General features: G+C 43.7%; 1 protein-coding gene across 3 annotated transcripts in view; it reads left to right on the top strand.

Moving 5' to 3' along the window:
* Positions 1-20,978, top strand: part of ARID4A (AT-rich interaction domain 4A) — a 64,074-nt gene that overhangs the window by 20,936 nt on the left and 22,160 nt on the right. The window contains exons 9-11 of one of the 3 annotated variants that reach the window (XM_044435658.1): positions 2,868-2,947; positions 4,818-4,894; positions 8,540-8,709. The exons of 1 other annotated variant lie outside the window; for it this stretch is intronic. In XM_044435658.1, coding sequence (XP_044291593.1) covers positions 2,868-2,947; positions 4,818-4,894; positions 8,540-8,709 — 327 coding nt within the window. Of the gene's footprint in view, positions 1-2,867; positions 2,948-4,817; positions 4,895-8,500; positions 8,710-20,978 lie in introns of those variants that run through there. One more of the 3 variants, XM_044435660.1, reaches the window with a different exon arrangement.

The raw sequence follows: 20,978 nt of genomic DNA, 5'->3' as shown, positions 1-20,978 counted from the left end.
TGGGGGCCGTGGTGAAACTCGAAGGATTTCTGTCTTGCTTTCTTAGCATACCTTGAAGCAGAATCGCTTCCTGGAAGGCAGAACACATAGAAGTTACTGAAAGTGAGGACCAGGGGGTCTTCCCCTACCCCCAATAAGATGGCAAATATACTTCCGTGCTCTTTGCCTAGCAGTCTAAGCAGTACCGTAAATAAGTAAAAAATTTACAATTCACTAACATAGGTTTTTGTCCAGTGTTGCTTTAATAGAAAAGCAGGTTCTTAAAAATGATGTTTGACAGTTGTGAATTTGGTTTAAAGAAATTGTATATACTTGGAATATGCTTTCATTTTGAGCAAATAATAATTGAGTAGATAATCAGTTTGCTGAAATAATCCCACTTAATTTTTTAAAAATACAATTGAAGATTGCCTTCTTTCTCATACCTCACTGAATCTGTGAAATCCACCACATCTTGGTGCTGTATCTGCATCAGGCTCAGTTGCAGAGAGAAAAGGGCACATTTACCCCTCCCCCCCCACCTGCAACTTGAGCACCTTTTAAACTTTAAAACATTCGAAGAGCCACCTATTTGGATTAACTTTTAGGGATCAAGGTTAGTCGATTCCAGAGAAGGTAAGGAAATGTAACTCTTTAAAAAAACTCTTACTAACCTTGTCTTGCTAACCCTGGTGACTGACCTTGATGGTCTTTAAACAAAAACAACCAACCCTCCCTTTGGATTTGCAGTGATTCCTCCTCTAGACATGAGTGGAATCTTAGTGCTTGCCCCGGGGTTTTCCTTTTTCCTGTTTTTGCATTCATATTTGTGTTTTCCTGGTTAACAATAGCCTTTCAGGATTTCTAATGTATTGTTGTTGCTTGGGGCAGAGGAGGGGACCTTTCATAGGGGATGTAAATGTTAGGTGGTTATGCAATTTTTACTGTTAAAACACTTTTTTTAAAAATGTAGGAAGTTATTTGGTGCTGTGCACAGATTAAAAGTAAGACAGCTCTACCTGCAAGCTTTCAGGTCAAAATAAATGACCCAGTGGGAAAGGGAGACAAGGGAAGAGGGGAACAAACACATTTGCCAGCGCTTCCAGGTACCATGTTCTGGCTTGAATGCAAACAGTCAAATGACAGCCATCCTCACCGCAACGTCGGAGTGGCCTCGGTGTCCTGCCTCTCCTGCTGCTGCAGTCAGGTGGAATCGCTGCTAAATGATGGCGGAGGGAGAAGAGGCGTCACATGGCAGCTGGTCTCTTAATTGAATACAGGCGGTTCCCGAGTTACGAATGTCCACGTTATGAACAACCGGTACTTACGAATGAACTGTCTTGCAGGCTGTTAATTTTAAAAATTACGGCAGAAAATTGCCATCAGCATGGGGAGTGTGGGGCCTGCAAAACATGCCTTCCTGCTACACCCATCTGGAGAGGGAAATCTCTCTGGCATTTCCTTGCTGCAAAGAGGAAGTACTGGCGAGTTCGGAGTTCGGGCGTGGAGTAGAGAGATGCGTGGTTTTTCCACTTTCATGGGGGCCTCAGCCCCTAACCCCTGCAAATGTGGAGGGCTGACTGTATGTGATTCGACTTACATACAAATTTGACTTAAAGACAAATTTCCATTTTCTCAGAAACAGAACTCGTTTGTGACTTGGACAACCTACATCTGTAGATACATATTTAAAAAAAGTATAATATGCAGATTTAGAGATCTTTGTAACTAGCAGAGGAGAGTGCATTGGCAGTCCCTGGAATGCTGTCTGGTTAGAGGAGTTTTCCTTTTGGCATAATTCTCCCAAGTGGAAGAATGTGCAGGTAGGGGAAGGATTTCAGGGTGCAATTAGGAAGAAGTTTGATTACAAGAATTCATATAACATTTTGGAAGCAGCTGCATTTAGTGGCTTCCATGTATAACTCCTGGTGCTGTTTAACATAAATGCAGTCACTCTTCTAATTCTGAGAACTGCGCAATTCGAGCAGTCCCTTAACAAAAGAAGGGTGGTGTTTCCCAGTCCAGTGATGTGGATACACATCCATAAGGCAGTGTGCACCCAGAAAAGAACAAAATCAAGAAATATTACCCTATGATTGTGCTTAGAAGTTTGCGCATACAAGGTGATGTCTTAAGCTTGTCTTACTACTGTGGATGACCTTTGTCACAGATTTTTAGCCCTGCATGTTAAGGAGCTGACCAGGATTGCTGCCTTTAAGCATAAATCTGAGCCAATTTGATCTTGGATGTAACTGCAGATGCATAACTGTGCTTCTTTTTGTGAGGGTTGAAATTAACATTGATCTGTGCCCAAGTTTGCAACTCTCTGGATAATTGTCTGTATTGTGTTCGAAGGGAGATGGACAGTATTTCAAAAACATAATTATCTTGCTGGATCAGTCCAAGCTCTATTTGGAGCGCCATCCTTTTTCTGACAGTAACCAGCCAAAAGCCAGCTAGAATGTGCTTGCCTTTCTCCAAGTTTTTCCACAGGTCTGCATTCTCCGTACATTCTGCTATCTTGGCTAACAGCCATTGCTGGACCCATTTTGTACGAAATTGTCTTACCCTGAAAAAAAAAAAAATCCAAACCTGTGGCAAGTGTGGCAGTGATTTTCATATGTTACATAATTCATTGTGTGGAGTACTTTGGATCTGTCCTAAACATACTTCTGTCTTTACTGAGTGACTTGCAATGTTATAAAAGAGGGAGAATAACGTTTCTCCATGCACAGTCATTACTTGGAGTAGATTTCTTCTGGAGAATTAACAGTCGCTCCTGGAGTTGCTATAATGCAGATGAAAAATGTATTTATGCAAGCTGATCCTTTCCTTAGGAGAAGGAATTTTTAAAAAGCCAATTTGATGTGTTTCATTTGAATCTCCAGGTCTTATCCCCCAGCTGCAGTGATGACATTTCAGTGAAAAAGGACCAGTGTTTAGTTCGATCTTTCGCAGATTCCAAATTGTGAGTAAATTTTTTAGACTTAGGCTGCAGCAAAATAAATCCATAAACTATTGTAACAAAGAATACAACCCCAAAATGTCAGAACATTTTCGACATGATTCTGTCATCCACATTTAACGCAGGGATGTCATAATTAAGGCAGAGGGTCATTTCCAATGTTATGTTGATGGAAAAATCACAGGAGTTGGTGTTCTTCCTGGAGTTGTACACCTGCCACTAGAACAAGAACTACTAGTGAAAGAAGCGGCATGTTGGCAGAATGACAGCCTTGAATATATAACTGGGCAAGCATAAAATCATCCACAGTTTTAGATAATGTTATTAATTCCTAAAGATCAACATGACTTTTTTGGAAGACTTGATTGCAAGATGAATTGCATGTTTGGGTTTCATACAGAGTATTACCTTGCATTTTATAGTCTGTAAATTTGAAATGTTCAGTAATACTGCAGATATGGACCAAAAGGAGATGCTTGGATTACATTTAAATTGCACAGCATTGCACAGCATAGCTTTCTGCCTTAAAATTATCTAATAATTTTTTTTGTTGACGCAAAAAAACCTAAAAAAAAAAAAGCTTTCACCCTAGTTCCTTATGTCGGAAAGGCTCCTGGTGAAAAGTAACCAGTTGGAGATCTAGACTTAACATTACAGGATTCTTCACATGTGTGTAGCTTTTTAAAAACTGATATTTTTGGCTATAATTGTATTGCTTAATGGCTTTCATGTCAGAGCAACCTTTATTCACCTGTTGGCAACAGGACCTGTGTTCTGGTGAGCCCGCCATCAGACGAACCGTCATTTCCCTGGGCAGAGTGCCTGAACTCTGCATCTGCTTACTATAAGAACTGAACAGGAAGTAAAGAGAGCATATTGAAGCATTAGAAACACACGTCGCCTGTTACTTGTGTGCCTTTCTTAACCCATTCGGTGACATTTTAGAATCCATATCACTAAGTCTTTGATACAGATGAAGGTGTTCCAGCATGTTACAGTTCAAAAACAAAAGCTACCGTGTGATAGAATGAAAGGTCATCTATACTATTTTCATTTTCTTTGTTAACAAAACACGCCAGACCCAAAATGGCCTTTGAACACAATGCATATAATGGCCCTGAACTCTAGGGCTGCTGACTGTTCAGCAGGGATCTAAGCTCGGGGAGGGGCATGGTTCAGAGGCAGAGCAACTGATTTACCCAACAGAAGTCCCAGCCATCTCCCAAGAGGGCTAAAAAAGGCTGTTTTTTGGAACCCTGTGACAAGTCAGTGTCAGTGCTGATGCATAGTCTGCTTTTTATAGAGAGGTGAAGCTTGAATGATATTATTTGCAGCATTTAACAGAACTTAAAGTATTATATGCTCACCAAGTTTATTATCTTGGTGAGCATATAATATGGGTTGGGTCCATGTTCCTTTCTTAAAGATTGGGAGCTTAGCCTGAGAGACCAAACCTAACTAGTAAGTTTATGGTAAAACAGGAATTTGATCCCATGATCAAGTCAAATGCATGTCTACTAGTGCCTGTACAGAATTCTTGCACAAATAAGGCAACTAAAACTAGACAGAATCCTTTCATTTATGTGATTCGGGTTTTCTAATAGTATATAGTTAGTGACTTAGAAAGCTGCTGAAATGCTTATTAATGTTTACCCTTTTAATTGGTATGTTAAGTGGAATGTGCAAAATTTGCAAGCCTACTAAACTTTAAACAATGGAATAAAATGCTCAGTTTTGGGGGATTGTTCACATTTTGTCACTGACAACACATAAACAAAGGTATACTTGTTAAACTGAAGTACTTGGGGGGAATGATAACTTGGCCAATGTTTTAGAGTGCCAGACCTAATGGAACTGAACCATTCTTTTGCAGTTATTCAGTAGCAAGAAAAGAGATTGAGGAATTAGACATCCTAAATGTTACAAAACAAGAGTTGTCTACTAGAAAAGGTAAATTTCAAAGTTGTCTGTTTAGATAATTAATAAGCACATTCCTTATGCAGTAATTATCATATTCATGAAAATGACAATATATACAGAGTTGCAGTTGTTGCTGCTGGTGCAATAGATCAGGCCTATCAGTACCAGACATCATTGTGGGAGCTACCTGTGCTGTGCCATGTGCTGTTCAGCATGCAAGAAGCACCACCGAGGCTCATGTGGATTCTGATACAATTATGCACACAGGAGGTGCCCATGGCAAGGCACTGTGGCCACAAGGGTGTTTTGCAGTGTGTGGGGTTTGCGGTTCTGGAGCCAAGATGGGAAGACTTCAGGCTCCCAGGTGGCGGTTCTTTTTTTTTAAACCTAGAACCCTAAAACCAGCCAAGCAGAGCCAGGTGAAAACTAGTGACTGAAGCAGCCTTCATACATGCTAAGAATCAAAGAACGGGGTGCTCAGCTCAGCTCAGGAATTGTGATAAGTCAGCCTTAGGAGAGGTAGCGTGCCAGTGGGGCTGTGGCACTGTGCTACTGTGAACCCAATGTGTGCATCACACAAAAGCACAACATGGAAATGTAGTAGCGAGAAAGTCAGGTTTTCTTCAGAACAGGACTTGCCCTCTGTTGGCTTATTGTAGTGCAATGCCATTAGAGCTTCTGCTGGGACACCATGCAATACCTTTTGACACCCAAATCCACACCTGGTTTCCCCCTGAACATTCTTTTTCCTACATTTTAGAGGGAAACGATTTTAGTTGATACTAATGTTGGATCATTGGGAATCAGATATTCTTGCAAATCTGCAAATCACCCAGAGATCTACCTTCTGCCCACCCGAGTTGTGAAAGAAATGGTTCTTGTACAAGTTGTAGGTAGTTTCCTCCTTGCCATGAGGACTTGTGTATTTTGATTTGAAATGGCAGAGTATCGTGCCTTTTGAAGAAAGCTCATTATGACTGGATAATCAGTGTCTTTACGTTAAGACATTTTCACTGGTAGATGAGTATGTATAATATGCTGGCATACTCCACCGATATGAGAGAGTCTTGGCTCTTGGGCAGTTTAGAAATAATAATGATGATGATATATACTATATTGGTTAAAAATGACTAAGTTTAGGTGTTGGGGTATATCTCTAGGCTTATAGCCACACTGCTATATGAAACAATTGGCAGAGCACTCTCAAGGAGATGCAAGCGGACTTCCCCAACCAAATGCCCTCCATTTTTATTGGATTAAGACTCCCAGCATGCCTTAACTTTAGTCCAACACATCTAGAAGGCACCAAATTGGGAATGGATTGCTTAAAAAACCAGAGTCTTTTGGTTTTTTAAAAATCTTAAGTCTGATTTTTGGCATGTCTATTGCTGAGTAGGGTTGATAAAGGACAGGACATTTTGGAGATTCAAGACGGTGGATATGTCCTGATGACTCGTAACAACGCCATCTGATGGCCAGAGACATGCAGGCATGGCGGGCCATGAGAAAAAAGCAAGGCTTTGCTGACCTCCTCTTCAAAACATTTTTTGTTTCTTTACAAGAAATGGGGAAAACCTAACCACATTGGGCTATGAAATAATTTTTCATATAAATATGAATAAAATGATTAAAACAAAGTATGTATATTGTTGCCTGGCCAATAGTTCCCCAAAATGATTTTGAGAAACTGCATCATAAGGAGACTTTGGAAGTGTAAAATTTATGGGAATTTCCATGCCATGTCAGGGGGAAAACACTTTTTAATCCTCTCAGTAAGATTCCCGGCACAGTTTTTTCTTCAGTTTTTTTTACTCAAAATCATTGATCCAATGTATCATTCTCTGCTTTCCAATATGTGGCCAGAATCACTATATCATGAGATAAATGTGCATTCATGTCGGTTGGGATTTTGCTCTATACAGTCCATTGTTTCTACACTTGTTCTGATTAGTTGCTCTAGCAGTCAGTGAATGTAGTTGTAAAACACACACACGAGAAAAACACTCCGTTACCCTGCCACTGCCATAAAACATGCAAAGAAACACTGCTGAATTTCAGTGGGGTGACAGTGGGGCTGCAGTCAAGGCCACGAGGGGCTGTGTGCCGCCCACCCCAGTTCTATACAAGAACATAAGACCAGCCCTGCTGGACCAGGCCACAGATCCCTCCAGCCCAGCACTTCATGCACAGGCTGGCCAACCAGCTGCCCACAGGATCCCTCCAGAGGATGGGTGCAAGGCCGCCTCCTGCCCAACTCCTTAGCCACCGGTGTTTGAAGGCAGGCTGCCTCTGGCGAAGCAGGGAGCCCACGGCCAGCAAGGCTAGAAGCCACTGAGAGCCACCTCAGTAAGGAAATTTGGTAGTCTGAGTCCTGTGGTATAGGCAATAGGGATTAGCACCACTACTAAAGAGAAACAGAGCAAAAATTACAGTGTTTATTAAAGGGAACTATGTATAATAGGAAATAAAATTGCATTCTTCTTATAATAGGGTTGAAATTTGCTTGTAGGATGTTGAATTATTATTTAGAATTAATTGCTACATGCTATAGTTTAAACTAAACTAAGCTACTTAGCTACCATTCCTAATAGGTAATACAGTCTTCCCCAGCAAAATAAGCTCCCAATTCTTAAATTATGGTGTATGGCCTATGGGCTATTAAACTAAATAAACTTGTAATTTCTTGTTGCTCTCCATAGCCCTTTTTCAGGCCAGATTTCTCTAAACTCCACTCTGACCAGTTCCTCACAAACAGGAGCTGATGCTGTGCAGCATTTTTCCCTCCAGTTGTTCCTGCCCCTTCTAGCTTCTGGGATGATTCAGATGTTTCTGGAATTGCTTGAAGTTCCTAAAATGTGTTATCAGTAATTGGGATATTAAACGTAAAACTTATTTAGACAATAACTGGGTTTACTTTTAAATGTGCGTGATTTTAATAGTTACCTGGGCAAGATACGGCATTTTAACATTTACGTTACTAAAAGAGCAAAGGGAGCACTCTGGGGCTTGATGCCCTCTCTGGGTGTGTGCCTCGGGACTCAGCGGCTGACACGCACAGTGCACACAGACCAAGGTGCCACCACCACACCGTGTGTCTTGTTTAAGTAGCCCTTTCAGTAGATAAAGCGCCAGGGAGAGAGGCCAGCGTGCCAGTAACATTTGCCGCAAGCCCTCAGCCCCAGTTCCTCCCCATCTCACTCCCCTGCTCTCGCTCCCTCTCAGGCTCAGTTGTGACATGGATGGCAATGGGCTTTTTTATCCCTACATTTTCAGTTAAAAGAATTTTAGGAGCAGGACTGGGAAAAATCTGCCCCCCAGCCTGGCATTTGGCGACTTGGAGACTTGCTTGCGTGCAAAACTGACATGACACAGGTTAGCTTCATAATCCTAGAATACCCTTGTATGGAGAATAGCAGTTCATGATTATGATTTAAGAGCCAACAATCATGTATGCAAATCAGTTTGGTATAAGGAGAAACGTGTGAACAAGACCCCTTTATGATTTTTAGAATGGCTTTTTAACCTCCTGTTTCTCAGCTGACCATTGAATTTTGGGAGCATAACTTGAAAATTATAATAGCTGAGCAAAGAAGCACAGCTACTGCCAATAGGTAATACTACAGTTTTGATTTTTAGTACCTTGAATGTGTAAGCACAGGACATTTTCCTCTGAAGGGTTACAAGAGGCAAGCTCCTTCTTCAGTCTGAGAATTATACCGGTGAATTGGAAGATGGATATGCGTGAAATCTTGGAATCCTCCAGCAGTGATGAAGAAGATGGCGCCGAAGCAGAGAGTGATGATGAAGTGGAAGAAAAAGGGGAACAGAAAGAAGAGGAAGTAGTGGTGAGTGAGCCGCCTAGCATCCCAACCTCTGGGAACAGGCAGGAAATAGCAATACCAATAATTATGGCTTTTGAATTGGGCAAATGGGTTGCTTTGCATGCTCCAAATGTAATGGTGTTTCTCAAATATGTTTGAAAACACCTTAAAGAAAAATGTTAGTAGGATCCATTAGTTGGGAAGTTTAGTCCCTCCTTGTGTAGTTGAACTACAACTTCCATAATCCTTGGCCTTTAGCTATTCTGGAGGGCTGCAGCTTCTTCTTTGCTGCTGTGGATGCTTACATAGAAGTAAGCCCTGGTGTGTTTAGTTTGTTTCTAGGTAAGTAGCTATGGGACTACAACTTTAACAGTGAGTAAAAATTACAAAGTGCTGCTATGTTCACAGAAAACAATTTTCCAGAGTTGGGACCTAGTGTTAACATCTGAACCCAGGCTTCTGGCTTGTCTTTCCTCCCACAGACCTGTGTTTGGAGTTAAATTATGTAGTTGACTTCCAAATCTTGCTTTGTAAGAGGATTGCAACCCTGAGTTTTTTATAACTGTTACCAGAGAACTGTGCTAACGAACAAGATATAAAAGCTTAAATAATTAGTAAGTTCTTGGTTACTGTACCCACTCCCACTTGCATGAGGAGCCAAGCAGGAGTGATGTCTCCACATATACTGGCGCACCTGCCTGTTATTAATATGCCAGCGTTCTTGGCTGTTTTGGTTAACTGCTCTGTGCAAATGTGACCAGTGCACCGTAGGACAAATGAGGAAAGCCTCCAGGTTCCATTCAGTTGAGGGGTATGTCTCTCTTGGGTAGCTATCGGACCGTGCCTGCTAGCAACTGGGAGACGTGGGAAGGGAAAGCTCTTACCCAGCTCTTCCTGGGGCTGGGGGGTGGTGGGTGCCGCCTAGGCAGTGCTGATACAAAGCAGAACTGGTGTTACTGATTGATCATGTGGTGAGTTCTGAGGTAAGCAAGAACAGCACGGTGAGCTTTCAGTCCAGCTTGGGACGGTGCCCTCACTTACTCCTCTCTCAAACTGCAAAAATTGATTAACTATATCAATTTATTTAATCAATTTATTTAATATATTCTCCAGCATATATTGTGCAAGGAGAAATGATGTAACTCTTCCGTATGTGCTTGTGGAAGAACAGACACCATTCGTAACTTTATTCAGGGACTATGTTAATAAATAGTAACCTTTAAAATGTTGAGTTTATAGACAGAATATTATTATATCAGTAAATCAAGACACCTTTACAAGTGAAGACAATTTTGCCACATAAGCATGGTTTATCTTGTACTGAGAGTATACTTTGCTCCTCAGAGCTGTGTTTCCTTTTGCTTATGCCCCCAGTGGATAACTTTATGCTTTCTCTCAGGATGTTTAGGGTGACTTGATTCTCTCTCAAGTTCTAAAATCAAGTATTTTCTCAAGTTGCATTACTTTGCACTTGTAGGGTGCAGAACTAGGCGGGGCGGGGGAGTACGTACACATGTACACCAAAAGCTGGAAGTAGAGAAAGGGCCCAAGGAAAACGTTCTTTGCATTTTAGAAAGTGGACCTGTCAGTCACTCCCCACATTAACTCCCCACATGTAAAGACGCTGGTTACTTTTCTATGGCAGAACAACCCACCCTGTGACTAATCAACATAGTGTGAGTTGTTCATGGGACAACCTCTACAGAGTCCCCAGCAGATGAAAAGGTTCACCATGAGTTGTCCCATCCTTCTCTTTCCCCCTTGGTTCACCTGCAGGTATCCCAGGAACCTGAATGGCAGATCCAGGCTTCCCACTTTTACCTGTGTGACCCCTTATTTATTTATTTATTTATTTATTTATTTATTTATTTATTAATTAAAACATTTCTATGCTGCCCCTTGCCGAAGCCTCGGGGCAGCTTACAACACAATAAAATACAATAAAATACAAAAATAACAATATAAAATTAACAATATAAAATAAATAACAATATAAAAAGAAGTCACCCTGGCCAGATAAATAAGCAGATATCGTTAACAATTAAAATGACGTTTAAATAAAAAGGTCTTTGCCTGGCGCCGAAAAACAAATAACGACAGCGCCAGGCGGACCTCTCAGGGGAGTGCATTCCATAGATTGGGCACCACCGCAGAGAAAGCCCTCCTCCGAGTACCTACCCTCCTAATTTCTTTCATGGAGGGTTCCCGGAGAAGGGCCTCTCCCGCAGATCTCAAGGGGCGGCTGGGCATATATGGATGTAAGCGCTTATGGGTTCCCCACAGCTTTTTTTAGGGGGCAGGGGAGTTTTTATGATCTCCAAAATGGTAGTCAGTAGCAGATTCCCAAGGAGCACATTGGAACAGCTGTCACTAGTTTTCTATCTTTCCTGTTGTGCCAGAAATGTGCACAAATGCTTTGGTTAGTTTTTTGCTTGTGGTGGTATTTTGGAGTCGTACTACTCCAACTTCTTAAAATTTGAAGCCTTGCCTGGTTACGTACCTTCCATGGATGTCAAGCCCGGCTTCAAATATTTTTCTTTCATTTGAGCACTATCAAATGGTGAGCCGTGAAGCACAGAAGAGAGCTGCAAGAAGGTATTTTGCTTTTGAACTTCAATGTGCTCAAAAGAAGGAAAAAACATTTACAGGAGCAATGGCTTTTGGCAAAAATAAGGTTTTCTTTGAAAACTGTGTTTTCAACGGGGCTGAGCATAGGTTTTTTGACAGAGTTAGATGCAGTTATGAAAGCTGTATGTACCCCTGTCAAAGATGCTGCTTTCGACAGCTGTCAGAAGTAAGGGCAGTGGGTTGTTGTCCACTTTCCCAAGCAGCTAAAGGCTCAGGAACAGAAGAGGGTAGAAGATACTGAGACTGTCAGGTCTGCACATAAAACTAGAGGATCTCACCACAGAGGAGGTGATATAGTCACTACCTGCTTTCAGTTATCTTTTTGCATCTTTGCGTTTTATGTGTTGGGGGTAAAACAAGCCATCCTGTGTAAAGCAGTCCAGGTTTACAAAGCACAATCCACCGTGGCTAGTGAACCACAATGGCTTGCACACTTGTGCACACTTGATGTCTACCTTCTTGAAACTGAATTGCAAAGGAAGCTTTCTGCATGGCCCCGTTTCAGTTCAGAGGGAAGGCTACCGCACCTTTGGGAACACCTTGAACAGTCTGTAGAGTCCACTGGCCAGGTTTGATGCATGTCCCACATATTTATTTCACAAGCGTGCTTGCTCTCACACTGCATAGATACATATGCATGTGTACATACTGTATATTATTACATTTATATTCCACCTTTTCCCACTGAAGGGAAACTGAAGGGCTACCATGATCTTCCTCCTCTGCATTTTATTAGGCATATAATATACTCAGACACAATTATTCTGGATATCTGTCGCACCTTTCTGAAGCTCTGTATATTTGAAATGACATTTAAGCTGACGTTTAGTTGATATACCAGACATTTTAGTATGGTATAACTTTAAAACACTTGGGGCTATATAAGCTCCCAGCCACAAACCACAAAGTTGCTGCAGGCTAGATACAGATTAAATGGATGCTAATGTGAAATACTTGTATAGTCAGATTGTGATGCAGGCGAATCTGAAGAAGTTAAATGTGACTCTCTACTTTTGTATAAGGCAAAAATTTTAATCCCAAATGCTCAAAAGTCATGGTGCTTTGGGAAGAAGGCAGGCATTCCTGAACTCATTACCCTCATGTAAACTCTTCCTCTTCGATGCCTACAGTCAGGTCTCCTTCATGATACCCTGTAACATACCCTTGACCGAGGCAGGATCTACATGTTGATCCCTTTTTGCAGTTTTTGTTTACATGTTTGCCTACCGTGGCTGGCCGCTTGAAGCTACAGGAGCCAAACAGTGATGATTTATCTCAGTGCCTTTTCTTGGGAGTCAAGGAGTCAGCCTCCAGGGGCTCATGGCTGCAGTCATATTGCCCAGAATGTACCTGATCTCACTGGAATTTGGCAGCTGAACTGGTTTAGGCCTGATTAGTGTTTGGATGGGAGACTGCCTGGGAAGTAGGCCGAGAGCCAGTGCTTAGCCTTAGAGCAGGGGTCTCAAACTCGCGGCCAGCGGGCCGATTGCCAGGACGGGCAGGGCACGGGGGACGGGCCCTGTGGCCTTCAAAGCCCCGGTGGCGCCCTGGCTGGCCGCGGGATGAGCGGCCCCCCACCACCGCGGGGGTGGAATACTTGATGCGGCCCGGCCTCACCCGGACTCTGCTTCCAGCGGCCCCCAGGTCAGCTGAGTTTGAGACCCCTGCCTTAGAGTGTTGGGTTGGGGAGCCAGGAGATAAAGTTCTAGCGTCTGCTGGGCCATGAAGCTCCCTGGGTGACTTTGGGCCGGCCACTCATTCTCAGGTAACCTACTCCACAGTATGGTTCTTGTGAGGATAAAGGGAGACATGTAAGCTGCCTTAGATTCCTCACAAGAGGGGGAAAATGTGGGATATAAATGCAGTTTGATGACGACGACGACAATGATCTTGATTTTGATGATCTTAAACCTTCCTTCTCTTCACCCATGAGGACTAGAATCTTTTTCTTGAAAGAAAATTCACTCCTTAAAAAAGATTCAGCAGCTGCTTTTAAAGAAAAATATATTAATATTACTTTTATTTCACGATTTGGAAGACATGTATGTGTGACTCTGTATGACTGTCCTGAGGTTCTTAAATTCCTTTTGACATTTTTTGTGACTAGTTTGCTTTACAACTATAAGAAAAAAGGATCCACCAAAAGTTTTTTATCTTGAATTATTTCTCTCCCCCCTCCCCACCCTAACTTTGTCAAAAAAGGACAGGATAGCAGCTGACTCGTAGAATAGAACATTTAAAGAAAACAAAACCCTATTAATATGATCCATAATTTAGGGAATGCTGGGATACAACTCCTCCAACAGGCGTCTTTCTGGCTACACTTACCTAGAATTACGGCCAAAAGTGTTGAGTGCTTAATATGAAAAGTGAAGGAGGCTGCAAAAACATGGGAAAACCGTTACTGGAGTGTTGTTATTGCAGTGTTTGAGGCTGAGTGCTTTATAATGAAAAGTTAATACATGGGGAAATTCACATACTGTGTTGCTAGAGCATGTAAAAGGCCTTTCATTTTCTTACATACCGGGTTGCATATGCTCAGAGATGAGCTCTCAGAAGCAGTAAGGCCCTTTTTGTCTTGTGCCCAAATGCCGAGTGCCATCTGAAGTATCTCAACTCCAGCCTCCTGTGCTAAGTTCCCTCTTCCTCTAGCCTCCCCCACCCCTGCTTGGGAACCAAATTCGGGATTGCCACGTGGCAGGAAAAATCGAATTCTTCAGGTGCAAAAGGGAGGCCTCATTTGCCACGTTGAACCCACCTGGGAGGGTGCCAAAGGCCAAAACTCTTGCAAAAATACAATTTGTCTACTGTGTGTGCAAGACAGACACAATAGAGGAATGTAGAGGAGAGGAAAACACTGATCAGGTCGTTGAATGCAGTAGCGTTCATTTTAATAATTGTTGATAAGTACTACATGTTATTTGTTGACAAGTACTAACCCAGTCGGTACTTGTGGGTTAATGTTTATACAGCTGTTTCATCTTGTACCAAACCTAATTTGAACGGCTTTATTTCTTGTATAAAGAGAAATGGGGGCAAACTATTACTTAAAAAGAAAAATTCACCCAGTGTATGAATCTTCCCAGTTCAAATCTTTCCTTGGCAATGAATGTGTGAGGCAGCCTTTAGCAAGTTACTGACTTAAAGTCTTCCATATGTAATATGGGGATAGTAACAACGCTGTTGTGAAATACCTGTCTCCCCACTTCAGGCCCTTGCACGTATGCTCTTTAATGAACCCTAGAAAAATAAATTGAGGCCGAGTCCCCAGCCTTTTTGGGTCAGTGGGCAAATTGGGAATGTTGAGGGAGGCTCGTGGGCACTCTCACAAAATGGCTGCTGTGCAGAGCGCGGCCCATTCATAAAATAGGCGCCGTGGCGGGCACAGGTGGGCGCTGAATTCCCCCGAGGGTGGAACTGCCGCGTGTAAAATAGAAGTGGCTGGCTCTCGCGCGGGGGCTCAGCCGAAGGCCCCGCCGCTGAGGCTTCGTGGGGTGCCCGAAGGCGAGTCCCAGGGACCGCCGAGGGCTGCTTTAACGAGACGGGCTTTCTTTGCGGGGGGGGGCGCCGCGCTGCGGGGCGCTGGGCTGGGCTGGGCTGGGCTGGCTTGGTGAGGAAGGTGGCCTCGCGCTTCGGGCTTCTCCCCCCTTTGGGGAGGTGGGCGATGTGGAAAGCGCCACCGGCTACAACTGGCGCGTTTGACACGCGCGGCGCGGGGGGGCCTTCAAGCCCCCTTTCGGGCGGCTTGGCTGGAGGCTCCCTCCGCACGCCGGCGGCCCGCGAGGGGCCCTATTCCTGCGCCCGGGCCACCCCTCGGCGGCGGCGGCGGCTCCGGGCACATGGCCGGTTACCCTCCTGCCAAGCCCTTTCTTCGCAGGGAGCCTCGGAGGTGCGGCGGGCGTGCTCGGGGACTCGCGCGTGCTGCTCGTAGTCCGGATTTGTCTCGTCCCTTTTTTCCGGCGGGCGAAGCGAGTTCAGGAATGCCTCAGCCCTGTCAGCGTTATACGCCCACCCGGAGAGAAACACAAAGCCCGGGCGCGGGTGGGGGGGGGCGCGGTAAAACATGACACGTCCGCCGGCGGGAACCGGAGCGCTGCGACTCCGCGCTGCCCGGATCCTGCAGCTGCATGCTTTGCGCGGGGGCGGGGGCCGCCGCCGCCGAGTCCCGGCGGAGGGAGGCTCGGGAAACCGGGCGCGGCGCGGGCGGGTCCGAAGCAGGCCGGGCGGCGCTGGGCCAGCCCGCGGGGCGCGGCGCGGCGCGGCTTGGAAGGCGGCGGCGGCGGCCCGGGGAAGCTGGGCCGTGCCCCTTTCGCTTCCCCCCGGCCGCGCTGGGCCGCGCAGGCTGCGGGCCGAATGGCTGTTCCTGCTTCCAGGCTGCCCCGGGGTTGCCATGGCGACGCACTGTTGGCTGCGAGTGCGCACGCTCGGCGGAGAGGGGCAGCTTTAGCAGGGGCTTGGCAGGCTGCCCGGGGAGGCTTACCAGATGCTTTGCAATGGGCTGTCTCTTTCTTTTCCTTTCATGTAATGTCTGATTTTTTTTTTTTTAATATGGGAGAGAATGTGAGTAATGCTGCCTAACGGTGGATTCGGTGCAGCACAAGAAGGAGCGCAAATATTTCCAAGTTAGACTGAAGTGCGGCGCGGCACCCCGTGTGCAGATTTAGGTAGGAAAGCGAATATCAAGCCTTCTGCACTTGGGAGAAAATGCAGCACCTGGGTAAGGACTCCTTGCACGTCCAGTCGGTGGCATTCCCGTTTGGACCACTCTGCATCTGGGTTTTGAGGAGGTGGGGTTTAGATTTTGCAAGTTTCTGATCTTTTCTCTTTCCCCCTCGACAATGTAGCGGTGCATGTAACCCTCCCCTTTTGCCTAAAGGGGAAAAAAAGACAATTGGAATCTATTAATAGGTTTTGCTCTGCCATAAAAGAATGGCTTTTTAACAAAATGGAGTCACTTTCCATGCAAACGTGCTAATACTGAGCAAAGTGTAAGGGCTTGATCGTTTGTGGAATGTAGAATCTCTTTCTCCCCCTCCCCCATGTTGTTATACACGGTACACAGGCCACATTTTGCAGGGTGTGAACTGTTGCTGGCAGACCAGGCTTTTTGTGTTCGCGTTTGTAAATATCCCGTCCTTGCAGGTAAGTGGATAAGGAAGGAGAGTCCGGGTAATATTTTTTGCATGTCGTGCCTTTGCAGCGAAGACTTTGCTTCAAAGAGCTTCTGCCTTTCAGACAAAAGAGGAGGGAGCAGGAAGCTTTGTTTAAAAATTAAGCATAAAACGGCATTCCTGTGAATTTTTTCAGACCTAGTTAGGAATTTAATCAACTGTTGGTGAAGACGGGAAGGTGAAGTATGTTCGAAAGAGAGTACCGTAGGGGAAACGGCAGGATCTATTGTTTCCAGTGGCAGTCCAGATTCTTCTGCAATAAGGCATGTAAGATGGTCAAACGCAGGGGTTGCTTTTAATGGTAGCAGAAAACCGTCAAACGGAATCATCAAGCTAATTTATTTTAAATGCTGAAACAGAGTGCCGTCACTCCCTCACCACCTCTTCCCCCCCCCCCACGTTTCTTGCTGGAGGGAATATTCGGATGGGGTGGGGGTTGGTCAGATTTTTTTTCCTGTCCTGTGGTTTTCCTCGGAAGCAAAATGCAGTGCTCAGCAAACTGATAAGCAAATACACTGACTGTGTTACTCTCTCTCTCTCTTTTTGTAAAATAGAACACCTTTCTGTATTGTGTATTTTAAAATCATGGATTGTAGTTCTTCCCTAGTCAGGCTGCTTTTTTAGCTCATATTTTGTCACTCAGGCATTTGCATTGCAGCTTTTGCTGTGCTGTGGGCCTTCTCCAGGATAAATGACACACAGGACCCAATCCACCAATCTCCAGGTCATTCATTCTGGCAGAACTTGTTGGAGGCTCCAGCCCATCTGCTCTTGAAATGAATGGAGCTTGTGCCGTAGTGGACAGTGGAAACACACAGGGCTCTTAGTGGAAAACTGAAGAATCACCTTGGATAAAGCTTAGAGGGCCACTGAATTCTCCAGCAACTGGCCTGCAACCTGGGATTTTGTTTACATGTAACTATTTAAATGGCACCTGTAGCAAGTTGGCGTGATGTCTCTGGTGTGAGGTGACTTGCAAAATCGGTTCTTGCAGAAGCCAGAGGTGGCTTTTGAACTGCCTTTCCAGAGTGTTTTGAGTGCCACCACATGTGCCTCAAGGAAGCGATGCCCGGGCAGTCAGACTCATTTTTTGCCATCATCCGAAAATAGTGCGTGTTAATTCTGAGCATTAATAAGCTGCCTTTGAGTACCCATTGGATGCTCTCAAGCTGGGGTTTTACCAGTTTTGGAAGCTATTCCAGTTGTTCTTATGCTCCTTTTTAACTAAGCTGAAATATGTGCCATTTCCATTCCCCAGAGGCTGTGCTCTCGGTTTCCGTTTTAGCTAAATAGGAACGCCTGGCCTTGAAATAAGTCAGATTTACCTGCAACTCAATAAAATTGCAGTAGGTACCTTCCCGCATATACTGACCTTTAGACTTCTGGTTGAGCGGGACCATGTTCCTAAGAGTATTGTGCAGGTTCAAGAGGCTTTTGTTCAGAGGAGGTTCATACAGATGGAAAGCTGTCATTTCCCCGGACTGCTTGGGATCGTCCTTCTCATTGCACAGCATGGTCCTTGAAGGTCTCACCTAGTTCAGGGTAGATAATTAATTTCACTTTCTAAAGGCCAGTTTTCAGTATCTTGCAAACATGATATTTAAAGGGTTGGGAAGGGACTACTATTTTAGGATGGAAATTCTAACATTCCTTGAGATGATTGATAGCTTTTAATAGTGCTTATTCTGCAAGACTGTGTTCCTAACTAAATGGCCTTGAGAAATCAAATTGTTACCTAAACGGCCCATAAGTGTTGGTGCAAAATGTATATTTAGCTAGGACAATTCTTATGCTTCAAAATTCTTTAAAGCCTCAGAAAAATGAAATAAATCTGAAGGCTCCATCTCCTTTTGACTATACATCTTTTCGGTGCCTCCCATCAGACAGACAACTCTCTGCTGCAGCCTAATTACAATATCCATTTGACTCTTATGTCCTTGTTGGAAGGTGTTGTATGCACATTTATTGTGGAGCTATTTCCTACATGAGACGTGTGCGCCTCTCTAGCAATTTCATAGTACTTTGATCAAAAAATGCAACAACAGAAAAACACATTTGTAGTCTTTTGACTTATTTAGGATCCAAAAATCTGAATTACCCCCTTTCTAGCATGTTCTAGTATTTCTGTGCTTACACGGCGTGGTGACTTCAGCTGGTATTATAAATATTTGGCATACATGGTCTATACCAGTTTATGCATCTTGCTAAATATAATAGTTCTTCCTTTGGGACTTTAAACAAGATGGAGGGGTTTCAGTTGTCCAAACATTGGATGCACAGGTTCCTGTTTAACCTCTTCTGGAAAAATAATAAGCAGTAATGCATGCTCTCGGTATTTAAAACTCTTCTAATGCCTAAAGCCACAGCGAGGGAAAGAGTTACCACTGGGTGCTAGAAGTTGGCCATTATTTCTGTGGGTGTCAGTGTGTTCTATTTCTCTCTGATTGTCAAAGCCAGTTTTAAAAAATGTAATAACTGTGTAAAATAAAATAAATAGCAATTTTTATATGTTACTTGATGTAGGGGGCAACATCTGTAATATTGACAGACTAAAGGCAGAGTATGTTTTTCATTACCTTGATTCAATCCTGCCTAAATCATTGTGATCATAATGGTGGAATTAATAATAATTAACCTATTATTTTTTAAAAAAACTAAGAGAATGCATGATGCATATACTTTTGAGAAGAAACAGCTTTGTCCCTCACTCAGATAATATCAAAGAGTATCACTGAGTGTATTTGATTGCTAGATATCTAAGTGCATTGCATCAAAAAAAAAGGAACTACAGATCTGCTGCTCCTGCACCTCTTAATATCTCGATTTGTCCTGTGCTGAGTTCCGCTGCCAGGCAAGATGGGCAGCTGTGAAGAAGAGTGTTGGTGATGTCACCCAACTGGGGGAAAGCAGAATAGCCTCTGAGAGAGAATTACCTGATCTTGCTTTTACGTTTCTTTTCATACTGAATGAAGACCCTTTTATTTCTTCCAGGCTTTTAAAATCTGTTTCTCTTAAACTGGGTTGTTGTTTTTTTTTTTAATCCCAGTGCTTGTACTGGATATTCTAGTTCTTCTGGAAGTTTTTGTGCTTGCCATTTTTATGCTTTTTCATTTTTGATCTTTGTGAGTTGTCCAGTAGGGCAAGTAATATAAATACTGCAAAAAATAAAATGTGTGTGGCTTTGTCCTTCAGAGAGCATTCATTCATTCATTCAGTCATTCCTGTACCATCCCATAGTGGAAGCTTTCTGGGCAGTTTACAACAATAAGATTAAGGCTGAGGTGACTTGCCGGTGTTCCTCACAGGTACTGGAGATTAAACATGAGGAATTGTACACTCTAGCAGGGAACCCCATCCCTCCCTCCCTCCATCCCTTCTTCGTCCAAACTCTGCAGGTTGCTGAGCATGGTGTGCAAAGCTTGACCGCTGGGTTGTTGAGCGAGACAACCGAGCAGTTAACTTTGATCTTTTTGCATGATGAGTGGCTTGTCTGCCCCATGAAGAATGCCATAGGGCATTGCTGGCAACTGTTGGCATACATAGCACTGGAAGATGAGCACATTAATTAATTAATTAATTAATTAATTAAAACATTTCTATGCTGCCCCATTCGCCGAAGCCTCGGGGCGGCTCACAACATAAAATACAAAAATAACAATATAAAATAAATAACAATATAAAAAGAAGTTGCCCTGGCCAGATAAATAAGCAAATACTGTTAACAATTAAAATGACGCTTGGGGATCCTTGATGTTGTCCTGTGGTAGCACTGCCAGAGTAAATAATGTTGGCACCCAAATATTCCCTTAACAGTGAGTTGACTATCAAGGCGGAAAACAATTGAGTTTTGGTTCAACATGTGAATCACCCTTAACACTTATGAACAACATAAAATCATTGTTAAATATTTCTTCAGTTGAGCAGTCTTGTCAACAGAGATGTTCATTATGCAAGGGCACAATTTGCAGAGTCTGGAGGGGGAAATATCCCGGAAAAAGCTCCGTCTAAATATATTTTTGTCACTTCTGATGCAGGCTGGGATTCGCAGGGGTGTTCTCGTGGGCGTGTAGCCATAAAACTGGCTTGCGATGTAAAGCTAACTTGCAAAAAAGTGACTTTTCACTTAGTGCCTGAGATTATTTGATAATATCATGTCCGGTACCTATTCCAGAATTTGGCCTCTGATCAGGTGCCCACCTTCAAGCAAGCTGCATTGGTAACACATACTGCCGCAGTGTATGCATATCTGAAATGTGTGATGTTGCGATTAGAGTACCAGATGATGGCCAGAGTTAAAGTCAACCTGAGCCTAGAAGCCCACTGAGTCACCTTGGATCAGTTCCTTTTAAACCTAAAATACTTCCACTGGGGGTGTAAGGTGACAAAATGGAGGGGAACAAAATGCATCACTCAGCTTAGAGGAGGGAGTTCTACAAATGTAACAAAATATGAGTGTGCAGTTTTCCTGCTTGTCATGTTAGGGCAAAATTGGTT

This window comes from Varanus komodoensis, unplaced genomic scaffold (assembly GCF_004798865.1).
Source record: "Varanus komodoensis strain SLA01 unplaced genomic scaffold, ASM479886v1 scaffold3, whole genome shotgun sequence".
Classification (NCBI taxonomy): domain Eukaryota; kingdom Metazoa; phylum Chordata; class Lepidosauria; order Squamata; family Varanidae; genus Varanus; species Varanus komodoensis.
Note: the sequence above shows the minus strand (reverse complement) of the source record. Positions and strands in the feature narration are given on the sequence as shown.